The sequence below is a fragment of the Parambassis ranga genome, chromosome 3, assembly GCF_900634625.1.
Source record: "Parambassis ranga chromosome 3, fParRan2.1, whole genome shotgun sequence".
In the NCBI taxonomy this organism is placed as follows: domain Eukaryota; kingdom Metazoa; phylum Chordata; class Actinopteri; family Ambassidae; genus Parambassis; species Parambassis ranga.
Genome location: NC_041024.1, coordinates 4932379 through 4944559, shown reverse-complemented (window position 1 = coordinate 4944559; position 12181 = coordinate 4932379). Strand labels below are relative to the sequence as shown.

Sequence of the window (12181 nt, the reverse complement as noted above, 5' to 3'; positions counted from 1 at the left end):
CAGCTGTGCGGATGATTCTATACATCAACTTTTTCAGAATTTTAGGGGTGAAATTTTCAAATGAATGAATTCAGGAACCATAAAGAGCTGCTTACAAACAGCACTGTGTTCCACACCTACACGAGTGTGTTCATCTAATCGTGTATTTGATGGTTCAGCTTGTTTTTAAGAACAAGGCAGCTTCCAGTCATCTCATGTAAAGCCAAGCAAGTGACACAAACTTATTATTATGACAGCCCCACCCCACCCCACCCCACCCCCCCCATGAAGCATATCTTGTCTCTTTCCCAGTTCCCTTTCAGGAGAGGAGATAATTACAGGGATGCGGTGTGAGAGAGATGTGGGGAAACATCAACACGACTTTCTCTCCCTTCTGCTCCCCCCTTTTGTGTACGTGTGTGTTGCAGTGCATAGGCTTGTAAGGACACACACACATGGTGTGTATGTTGGCCGGAGTGTAGAGTTACTCGACCGTTGTCTGATTGACAGGACAAAAGTCACATCATCCACCCAACACTTTGTCAGACCTGTCTTTATTAAGAGAAACGCCACCATACACTGTCACCTCATCCCTTCCCTTTTCACCTTTTTTGTATTCTCACCTCCTTCTAGTGTCTGTTGGCTGAAAGAGAGTTTGATTTTGTGTATATAAAATGTCAGAAGAATACCCAAAGTTATGTGTTCAAATCTCTGGAGAAGCTGGGACCAGGGAATGTTTTGAAGTTCTGCTTGAAAATACTAAAAAAGCAGTTATTATCAGCACACATGATCATATCTTATTACATATATGACCTATACAAACTGAGGTCTGAACCAGACAGTGTTCTTCTTTTCATGTGGCTTCCAGCACACCTTCCTGTCTAGACTAAATTAAACAAATGAGTCCTCAATGAAATGACGTCTCCTGCATTTGAGGTTAATAAATGAAGAAATGACTCTGCCGGGATCGGCTCGACCTCTCCGTGTGGGTGATGACATCACACTGCTGATCCTTTCTGATCTGCTTGCAGCCAGGAAACAGTGCTGGCGTTGTTCCCCTGCCTCTGATGTATGATTAGCAGCTGAGTCATTAGCAGCATATTTCCCAGGCTCTCATTAGTTGCGCCACAGTCGGACTGTAATGTGTAGGAGTTTTATCTTTATGTTCAGCAGCAGGAAGAAGGTGGTGGTGGGTGGGTAGGTGGGTGGTTGGCAGTCGTGTCAGGGCGGGCAGAGGAACTGGGAAGACTGGGAAGGAGGAAGATTGAAGTGAAGTAGGTGGTTTGTGTCAGGAGACTGCGGGAGGTCTGTTGATAAAGTGCTGTATTGTGTGTGTGCAGATGTAGCTTCTAATCCTGACTTTTACCTGTGGTCTTTGTCTCCTCAGTTCACGGATCATCCCTCTCTCTGGTCTCCAGCACTTCTTCTATTTACTCAACAGTGAGTCCTAATCCAGCATGAATTACTTCTCTTTAGTTACACTGCATGCTTTGTCCACTAGAGAGCAACAACTTTATTTTATCTCCCATTCAAATATTTATATTTATTCTTAGTCTTCCTGGTGGTCTAGTGATCAGGATACAGTTAATCATGTGACCACAACATCCCCCCAGCTCATTAACTAAGAATTGTTGATGCATATCTGGCTCTAATTGCAGTGTAAATGGACAAAATCTATCTTGTACATTTAGTATTGCACCAGTATCACGTGTTTTTCTTTGCAAAAGAAATGGACTACAACACACATATCCACAGCGTTCTTAGACCTTTACCCTCTAATATGAGTCAAACCTCTATGGAAAAAAAAAAGGTCAACCCACATATATATGCTCAGCCAATCAGAACTTACAGTGTAGTCCCTCCTCCCACCTGGGCTGGTGCACCTGGGCAGGTGTAGCAGAGAAACTCTCAGACACCGAGTGATTCTTCAAGGTTTGAAATCACAGCATAGAAAAGAGTGCAGACAAAATGATGGCGACTTTATCCCTGACGGGCACCGTCTCATCCTGGCAACAAACGGTAGGGCTGAGAGGGGAGCAGCACTGTAGGGAGAGACATTCAGCGGTTATAATTAAACATTTACAAAATATATTCTGCTGCTGCTCATTTAGTTCTTCAGATTTTTCCAACAAAACATCATGTAAACACTTATTATGCTTATTCATTGTTTTTAAATGTTGTCATTGCCGTCCAGGGTGAGACCCCTGTGTGTTTTGTCTGTGTCTCCAACACAGACTGCTGTGTTTGTGTATCTAGGATCAGCTGGTTGTGATCATGTGTGTGTGTGTGTGATTGACAGCTCTGTTTGGATGTGTGGACAGATGCTACAGAGCAGATGTGCGTACACACTTGCTATATACACACACTCCAGGCTGTTGTAACATGTTTTGGAGATTAGTGGCTGGGAGGCGGAACCTCAGTGGAGAGTGGCAGGGGGGAAAAAAATCATTTATTATGAGCTGTTCTGCTCCGTTGCATCTGTCATAATGAAACCACCATGCTCATGCTGATAGATTTATTTATTTTTTTTGTCCTCTAAACAGTCTAACCAATTCTAGAAATTGACCCCTATAAAGAAACATTTCCAGATGCAGTTGTTAGCTCCTGCTGGTGCAGCCTGTTTACATGTAAATGTGGGTGTTGCATGTTCCAGTGTTTTGGTGAACAGCAGCAGGGTGTGTTGTGTTCGTGCGAGGATTTGTTTTGTTGAGCTATGAGTATTTGCCTACCTGTCTTTTCTTGCTATTGTTCCATGCAGAGCCTGTGAATACAATGACACACACACACATATATATCTCAGTGAAATGCCTTGAGGAGGATATCTCTGCTTTCCAGACATATTACACCAGACAATATCCTCCAAAGTTTATAGAGCTTGCCTCTGTGGAGCTAATAAATCAGACAGGAGTCAGGACCTGTGCAGTGCAGTCTGACCCCCGGCTCTTCTTTTTTCATTAAAACATTGCAGAATTAAGTCAATATGTTCTCTATTGATATCATCTTATTTTTCTTCTTCTGCTGTTTGTTTTACAGAATGAGGAGAAGTCTCAGTCGGAGGTAAGCAGCAACAAACCTGCCCACAGCACTTCTGTCCTCTTTAATTTTCTACATGTGGCGGCTGGACTTGTTGGAACCTGGGGTGGGAGGGTTTCACTGTTGTATCTAGTTACACATGTAACTGCTTTGTGAAGGACCCTGTAACATGCTCCTCTTCCTCTCTGAACACCTGAACACCGTGTTTCATCTCTCAACCTGAACCTATCAGAGCTGTAATCTGGGAGCCTCCCTCATTTATTGTTACAGTCTGTTCTTTCTTGTGTAGATATGTGTGTGAGTATGTTAGCCTTTGTGTTTGGGGGCTTTTTGATGTCATGCTTTTTTTTCCTTTTTTTTCTTTCATCCTCAGATCCGCAAGCTGCGTCGGGAGCTGGATGCCTCCCAGGAAAAGGTTTCCGCCCTCACGACACAGCTGAGTGCTAATGTAAGTGTATCTGAGCGCACACAGACACACACCTCTGGGGGGCCTTTTATTTATGATGTTGTTATGTGTTGAATAAATTAAAGGTAGAACATAGTTGCAATCTTTCAGAAAGATTTGTTGCCCAACAAACTGAATATTTTAACTTTTCTTATCTCTGATCGGCGTTGTGTGGATGAGTGTCTGCATCTGTGGACGGACTGTAGGAAGTGAATTGCCCTTCAGGGATGAATGAAGTTTTTCTGACTGACTGTTACGACTGATGTTAGAAGCTTGGATATTCTCTGGCATTAAAGTTGTAGATGTTCAGGTGTTTTGCCTGCATCAGACTTAGATTTGTGTGGCTTAACATTATCTCCACCTGTTTCCTGTGGCTGTGAAGCCAGCTAACATTTTACAAAGAGCGCACTTGAAAAGGATACTGTACAATTTGGCTCTCAGTGCTGTCACGCACCCAACACAAGCAATAACATTTACGAACACTAAACAGAGCTCTTTGCTCTCTGGGGGTATAATTTTACAACTGGCAGAACCATCAGAAAAATCTCTTTAAGCATCTCTAGACACGATCCTTTCTGCCAGCCTTCCCTCTGCATTGCACAAGTCCTGCCACGCTCCGCTTGTAATCTGCTGCCTGAATCGCTGCACGCTGGTGGTTTCAGTGTGGATTAGAGGTATGGAAGGTGTTAGATTACAGCAGGGAGTCAAGTCTCAGCACACTGCTGACAGACTGTTCCTGATGTGGACTGAAGATTTGCAGCTAATGACGCCTGGATACAGCCAGGCGGGAAGAAAAAACACTGATAGGAAACACAAGATTTACTAGTGATGGAGAAGGAGGAGGTGGAGGAAGGCGGACTTTGTTCAAATATTTGATACATGCCATAGACAGATGACGAATGATGTGAGCACACCCTGAAGCCCCCTGAGGCTGAGGATCTAAGAACATCGTCTTGACCTGAATCCCACGGCAGGCAGCACAATAGAGAGGGGTGACCATGCTCACTCTCTGTGACATTCTAAATTTAAATCACTCAAACTGAGAAGTCCAAGTGAGGTTTACTCAAACATCTTAGGCTTTGGCCTTAAATGAATTGATATAAATCTAAGGTCTGCTCGGTTAAATGATGGTATTAAAATGACTCATGGGAGGTCATGTTTGGTTTGAAGCAGCTCTTCTATCTTCTCAAGTTCTCAGTTTTCATTACCCTTTCTTAGACTTTATACTCACTTGGTTGTTAGCGGGCCAGTTACTCCTTTAGCATGACGTCCAGCTGCTGCATGGTAAGGATCAGGATCCCCATAAACATCTCCATAAAAACATGAGGCTGCTCAGATGTGATCCGTACTCATGTCACCCGTGGATACATGTCTTTTAATCTGTGAATACACAAATTTATCCAACACAAAGAAAGCTGATTTTTGTTTTCTTACATAACTCTTACTGTTTTTTCCCTCACACAGGCTCACCTGGTGGCAGCCTTTGAACAAAGTCTGGGCAACATGACCATTAGACTGAAGAGTCTTACCTTGACTGCAGAGCAGAAGGTAGAAGCGGCTTCTCCTGTTTTACAGCTGAGTGCGCATTCAAAAGTCTCTGCTGAGGATTTGACCCTGTTGGCATTTTCTCTGTAGGACTCTGAGCTGAATGAGCTGAGGAAGACCATCGAGCTGCTGAAGAAGCAGAATGCTGTTGCTCAGGCTGCCATTAACGGAGTCATCAACACACCAGAACTGACGCATAAAGCAGAGCGGACAGGTACTGGTAAACATCAGGCCAAATGTAGAATCCCAAAATCTGCTGGTACACTATTCATCATGTAAACCCATGAGATTTAAAAGACAAACAGGTCATAACTGAAAATTATTTTATTTAACAATTCATCAGTAAATCACAACCACACCCTACATGTTTGTGCAATTATCTCACTCCTCAACACAACTAGGTGTTTTACTACACAGAGACATGTTCTACTTCTAGCCTTGATTATGTTTCCTTTGAGATACAGATTGCAGATATTATTGCACCCACAGTGACTAAAAAATGTGACCGAACTGGAAAACAGCAGGAAAAAAGTGCTTGTTATTCCGAGGGTCAATAGAAAACCTACTTTTCACACATAGATTTTCATCCTCAGGCGGCAGTAATGGCAGTCCTCATCAACATCAACATCAACATCAACAACAACAGCAGCAGCTACAACACAACCAGCAGCCAGACCTGCGCATCAGGAGGCAGCACTCCTCCGACAGCGTCAGCAGCGTCGCCAGCGCCACCAGCCACTCCAGTGTGGGCTCCAACATGGACGCTGATGCCAAAAACAAGAAAAAGAACAAGAAGAACTGGGTAAGATGCTAACCATTTTAAAAACATGTGATCTTACTGTATGACAAAAAAGCTGCCAATCAGATTACACAGTTTGTCTGCATTTCCATCTGTCTGTGTTGGTGTCACATGTTTGGGTTTCCTCTTTTTAGCCAACTTTCAGTGGGGAGAAGGTGAATACACTTCAGATTTTCGTAGAGCTAGTCTGACTGAACACTAATATAAAATATATTCAGGGTAAAATTAGTCTGGTGTGGTCGCAGTAGTCGTAATGTCAGCTTAGATGATATTTAGCTGTAGTTATTATCAAGCCTAAAAGACATGAATGTTTTCTCTATGTTGTTGAAAGACTTTTTTGTGCACCGGAGGACAAGTCATAGATGAAGAAGTATGCAACTTTTTTTTCTCCCTCTCCATCTTCTCGTAGTCTGAATCTGTTAGCCACCTGTGGTTGTTAATGTCTTATCCCGCTGCGTTAAATAGACATCAGCTCGTGTAGAGTTTCCTGCTTTAGGTCACTGTAATAATAATCGACCCTCGTGTGTGTGCTGTGGATGTGCTTCCAGCTGTCAGTGTTTGTGTAGATGAGACCCCACAGGAGTCTCCTCCGTGCAGGTGCTGGTCGCACAGCTTGTGTGTGTGTGTGTGTAATGTGAAGTACATAGGGGCTGCGTGTGTTGGAGAGTATATAATGGATCATGAAAGGCTTGTTTGATGGTGGTTGTGATGGAGAATTAGCAGCTGCCTTAAGGTTAAAAATAAAATCAGCTCTAGTGTTGTAGGGGTTTCTTGTTTAATCCCTCCATAAAACATTAACACACCCCCAACCCATATGAACATGTGCTGTTTTGTCTTTCTGTCTTCCTTTGCTTCGCTTCATGTGGCAGGTCTATGAGGTAAGAATGGTATGCTGTGTGAAATGATAGAAGTCCTAACGCCTGCTCCTTTTTATACTTTAGGTTACTAATCTCAGTTCTTTTCTTCCTCATCTGCTGTCCTTTGCTGCCACTTTAGTGCCTTTCCTCTCCTCACCAACAACCACACAGCTCTTATGACATTTGAGCTCGCTCTTTAAAGGAAAAATCCACCTAGAAATAGGTGGAGGAAGGATGTTAGTGATATTTTGTCAACTTTAAGAAAGCTTTTAGGAAGTTGCAAATTAAAGGAGACAATAATCCCATTGTCAGGGATGTTAAGTTCCTCAAAACAACGACGCAAACACATGAATTGAGTGTAATGAGCAGTGGATTTCTTCTGCTTTAAACTCAATCAGTCAAAGGTCTTTTTCCACAGATTATCACCAAAGATGTGGGGGATCTGAGAATAGTCTGCCCTAGAGACACTTGTATAAATAATGTTTGTAGAGCTGTATTATGAGAAATGGTCCCACATCTGTTCAGGTTACCACAATTTGATGATGATTTATTTCTAAATTAAATATTGTTTAATTAACATTTTGGAAAGAATAAACAGAAACAAACTAGATGTATGTATAAACTCGAAAAATAATGTAAAGATGACTTGTTTGGATTGAGAGCAGCTCTAAGTCATAAGACAGTTTCTTCCTCCCTTTGACTCACTTGCACTTTTTCACAGCTGTGTTCTGCCACTTTCCCAGCACACTCCTCTTCCTCTTCCTCCTCCTCCTCCTGCTCCTTTTCCTTTCAGCTGTGTGTTTTTACGAACCTCGCACATTCATCATCTCTCTTTATTTCTGTGTTTTCCTGCAGCTTCGAAGCTCCTTCAAACAAGCGTTCAGCAAGAAGAAATCTCCCAAGTCGGCCTCTTCGCACTCTGACATTGAGGAGATGACGGACTCATCGTTGCCGTCCTCCCCCAAACTGCCTCACAACGGCACTTCAGCCACCAGCCACATGCTCAGGAACACACACTCCAACACACTGTACGTACAGGGAACATTTACACATCCTGCCAAGCCCAGCTGCTCAAATGACAATGTTTAATATCTCTAAATGTGTGTGTGTGTACATACAGATTGTCGGAGTGCTTGGACAGCGAGGCCGAGACGGTGATGCAGCTGCGGAATGAGCTCAGGGAGAAGGAGATGAAATTGACTGATATCCGCCTGGAAGCTCTCAGTTCTGCACATCAGCTGGACCAGCTCCGGGAGGCCATGAACCGCATGCAGGTCTGCAGCTGTACAATAACATATCACAGCAATTCACATTCAAAGCAACTCCATGTAATTAAAGTGTGATGACTGTGCCTGCAGCTGGAGATTGAGAAGCTGAAAGCAGAGAATGACCGTCTGAAGGTGGAGAATCAGGGAAGCAGGACGGGCTCCCAGGCCTCCATCTCATCTTCTCCTCCCCCTAACACACATGGCCAAACACAAGGACCCGGCCCAGGGCTCTCTCAGCACAGCCTCAACCTCACCACCAGTGAGTCCACTAGCCTGGGTAAGCCTCCGTAAGCCTCCGTAAATAAGATCAGACATAAATTATTTGTGAGTCACACAGCTTTCTGTGGTGACTTTGTTAACGTGGAGTTGTTGAAGTGACTTTAGAGCAGCATTCCTAACTTTGATCTTCTTCCTGTCAGACATGTTGCTGGATGACACTGGGGGAGAGGGAGGGATGAGAAAGGAGGGGCGACATGTGAAGATCGTTGTCAGCCTGGATGAGGACAGCAAGTGGGGAGAGGTGAGGCCAGGTTAAACAAAAAAAAAAAATTCCAATTTGTATTATGTAGCGGTATCTTTAAAAATGGCTGTTTTTCTGTCACAGGAGGGTCGCCATTTTCTGATTGGTTGTATTGGTGTGAGCGGTAAAACTAAGTGGGACGTCCTGGACGGAGTTGTCCGACGGCTCTTCAAGGTAAATGTAGACAGTATGACAATTCATCTCTGGCACAGTGAACTTTGTCTTGTCTTCATCTAGATTTATAGGAAACTTGAACTCAAGTCATTTTTAGAAACTAGATTCAAGAATAATAATAATGTGAGTTTGACTGAATATCGAGCTTTGTCACTGACAGGAGTACATCACCCACGTGGACCCTGTGAGCCAGTTGGGCCTAAGCTCAGACAGCGTGCAAGGTTACAAAATCGGAGAAGTCCATCGGCCCAGCAGCCCCAGTGCCGCTCAAACCCCTGAGCTGCTGCCCTGTGGGTACCTGGTGGGGGACAACACCATTAATATCCAGCTCAAAGGTGCTAAAGCGTTCCATTCAGGAAAACATATGTGTTAAATCACTTTTGTATCCAATTAGTGTTTGTAGAATACAGATAAATTCACGTATGTGTGTCCAGGTGCCAGCAGTGAGAACGTGGACTCGCTGGTGTTTGACACGCTGATTCCAAAGCCCATGCTGCAGCGCTACATCTCCCTTCTGAAGGAGCACAAACGCGTGATCCTGTCGGGGCCAAGTGGCACAGGAAAGACCTACCTGGCCAATCAGCTATCACGACATCTGCTGCTGCTTGAGGGCCGACCTATGACCCCGCACGCTGTCGTCACTTTCAACGTGGACCACAAGTCCAGCAAGGTAAACAACTTTTAGTCGAAATGAGACACCCACCCAGCTGATTGGATGATTGAAGGAAACCCTGATGTGAATTTATAACTTGGTGTCTGCAGGAGCTGCGTCAGTACCTGTCAGGTTTGGCAGAGCAGTGCAGCAGTGCCCCCAGCGCAGAGAGCCCCCTGGTGGTCATTCTGGACAACCTGCACCATGTCAGCTCCCTGGGAGAGATTTTCAATGGCCTCTTCAACTGCAGCTACCAGCACTGGTCCGTTCTCACTTACAGCACTGTTAAAAAGAACTTTCCAGCAGAGCAGTTCACTCAGATGGTCTTTTTAAATGTTTTTTATCCTGTTTCCTGATAAGAGCTCTTCTTTCCTTGCAGCCCTTACATCATTGGCACCATGAGCCAAGCTACATCATCTGCCCCCAATCTGCAACTTCACCACAACTTCAGGTACGGATCTCCTCCACCTTCTGACTGCTGAACACAAGTAAACAAATCTCCTTACCCATATATATATGTTCTCTGTCTAGGTGGGTGCTATGTGCCAATCACATGGAGCCAGTGAAAGGATTCCTTGGTCGCTACCTGAGGAGGAAGCTGATCGAGACGGAGATCGGCAGCCGAACACGCAACATGGAGCTGGTGAAGATCATCGACTGGATCCCGCGGGTTTGGCACCACCTCAACCGCTTCCTGGAGACACACAGCTCCTCTGATGTTACCATCGGTAAGTGGATGATAGATGACTGAACACATGTGAGTAATTTCACTTCAGTGCTGAAACGATCAGTGTTTTACCTCTTTGCTCTGTGATCGCAGGACCTCGTCTCTTCCTGTCGTGTCCCATGGATGTGGAGGGGTCCAGGGTTTGGTTCACTGATCTCTGGAATTACTCCATCATACCCTACATGCTGGAGGCTGTACGAGAAGGACTGCAGGTAGCTGACTAAAGAAGAACAATGAATGTTAATGTTTGCTCTGTTTCCTAATGTCATAAGGATTTAAAATGTTCTCCTGTGCATGTAACCACCTGCTTGGCCTGTAGTGACTCCTCATAACACTGAACCCTTTAAAGCATTTCTATTTCAGAGTTAAAATCTGTCTTTGTGTGTAGCTGTATGGCCGCAGGGCTGCATGGGAGGACCCGGCTGCCTGGGTGATTGACACATACCCGTGGTCAGCAACGCCCCCTCCAGGTGACTGGCCGCCATTGCTGCAGCTGCGCCCAGAGGATGTTGGGTTCGATGGCTACTCTGCCCCAAGAGAAGGAGTCAGGAAAGATCCACCGCAGAGCGACAGTGACGCAGACCCACTGGTGAGCAGAAGAAGATATGAACATTGGCGTACGCTCAAATAATGTAATCAAAACTTACCAACATGTGGATTTCCTGGCTGACATTTGTTCCTGCTGACAGATGAACATGCTGATGCGTCTGAAGGAAGCAGCGACGTCCTCCAGCCCACAGAGTTATGACAGCGACTCCAACAGCAACAGCCATCAGGATGACATTCTGGACTCATCGCTGGAGTCCACTTTGTGATGTTATCAAAACACTGGGATCAGTTTTTAAAGGAAACATTTTTATGGCAACTTCTTCTTGGAATTATCATTTTACGTCACAAAATCCAGCCACCTTAATTTGGGTGCAGGTAACCCAAATATTAAAAAAAAAAAAAACAGGCAAACAATGCATTTCAGTAAACAGGCAACAATGTTTTCTACTGCACTACACTGCGCTGTTTTTTTTTTGTTTTGTTTTTTTTTCTCACCGCTGTGGCCCATGGCTTCTCTTTCAGGAGCCTGACAGACAGAATAAAAGCACACAGCCTGTCCCTGTTGGTTGAGGCATCATCATCACCAGCCATCAGTACATTTAATACACCAGCCAGGAGTTCTCCATCCTTCACTGAGCAGTAGCATCAGATCAAAAATGCTCCTGGTCCTGCCAGGCTGCAGTGCACCAGAGCTCCCTGCAGATGGTGGTGTGGGCCCTCATATCTGGAGCATCAGTGAGCCTGTGCTGAGAATACTTGCTGTATGTCTGCTGCAGGATGGATGGATGGATGGATGATGGATGGATGGATGGATGGATGGATGGATGGATGGATGGATGGATGGACGGCCGCTTTATGCTCCTCTTTCTCCTTCCACAGCTGAAGTTGCCTGTGGGATTGTTGGAGGATAAATTGAGCCAAAGTGAATGTTAAGTTCTGAAGCATGTCTGTTCTCACTGCAAAAAAAACTTCTCAAAGTCTAAAAATCTAAATTAAAGACACAGTTGAACCTAAAATATAGTCCTTGTCAGTACTTTGGTTTATTTGGAGTTGACCATTTTTATCCTGCTTCAGGACTGAGCACCCTGCTGAACAGAGACATTTTATACTTATACACACACACAGATAGCAAACAAACCCATTAAAAGGCTTGTCTACTCCAGACAGCCACCAAAAGATCATTTAAGACAATACTTTATTGATACAAAGCTTGGACAAAATCTAATATACAAAATCCCTTTATAGTCCATGTTCTCACATATAAGAGGAAAGGACACTAACAAGGAAATTAGCATTCACCGTGGCTAGATTTGTCTTTTGACGGTCTTTCAGAAACTATTTTCTGTCCTAACTTACCGTGTGACTTTACAAAGAACGCCTTCACCCCTTCTGAGTTTTTGCTTTGACCCCTTTGAGATCTCCATGCACATTGGCCCAAGCAGGCTGTTGTAGCACAAATGTCTTTTGGTGCTGGACTGAACTCTTTACAAAAACAATGCCTTACTCTTTTCTAACAGACTATGTGCATTAGCCGATTCTGTATTTGTCTAAATGGCTGTAAACTTGACAGGGCTCCGAGTCGACTCTCTCCTCGAGCACAACTCCTGGTTGTGGAGGAGCTGCGTTGACCTCT

General features: G+C 44.4%; 1 protein-coding gene across 9 annotated transcripts in view; it reads left to right on the top strand.

The window, feature by feature from the left end:
* The window catches only part of nav2a (neuron navigator 2a), a 116708-nt gene extending 104748 nt beyond the window's left edge, over positions 1-11960 (top strand). For all 9 annotated transcript variants that reach the window (XM_028401199.1, XM_028401200.1, XM_028401193.1 and 6 more), the window contains 19 exons: positions 1367-1419; positions 3013-3036; positions 3386-3460; positions 4922-5005; positions 5093-5216; positions 5596-5804; positions 7514-7686; positions 7779-7932; positions 8017-8203; positions 8346-8446; positions 8531-8620; positions 8781-8955; positions 9055-9290; positions 9383-9534; positions 9652-9723; positions 9804-10000; positions 10093-10211; positions 10388-10588; positions 10689-11960. In XM_028401199.1, the coding sequence (XP_028257000.1) occupies positions 1367-1419; positions 3013-3036; positions 3386-3460; positions 4922-5005; positions 5093-5216; positions 5596-5804; positions 7514-7686; positions 7779-7932; positions 8017-8203; positions 8346-8446; positions 8531-8620; positions 8781-8955; positions 9055-9290; positions 9383-9534; positions 9652-9723; positions 9804-10000; positions 10093-10211; positions 10388-10588; positions 10689-10814 (2552 nt within the window). In that variant the 3' untranslated portion in view covers positions 10815-11960. The remainder of the gene's footprint in view (positions 1-1366; positions 1420-3012; positions 3037-3385; positions 3461-4921; positions 5006-5092; positions 5217-5595; positions 5805-7513; positions 7687-7778; positions 7933-8016; positions 8204-8345; positions 8447-8530; positions 8621-8780; positions 8956-9054; positions 9291-9382; positions 9535-9651; positions 9724-9803; positions 10001-10092; positions 10212-10387; positions 10589-10688) is intronic.
* The last annotated feature ends 221 nt before the right edge of the window (positions 11961-12181 follow it).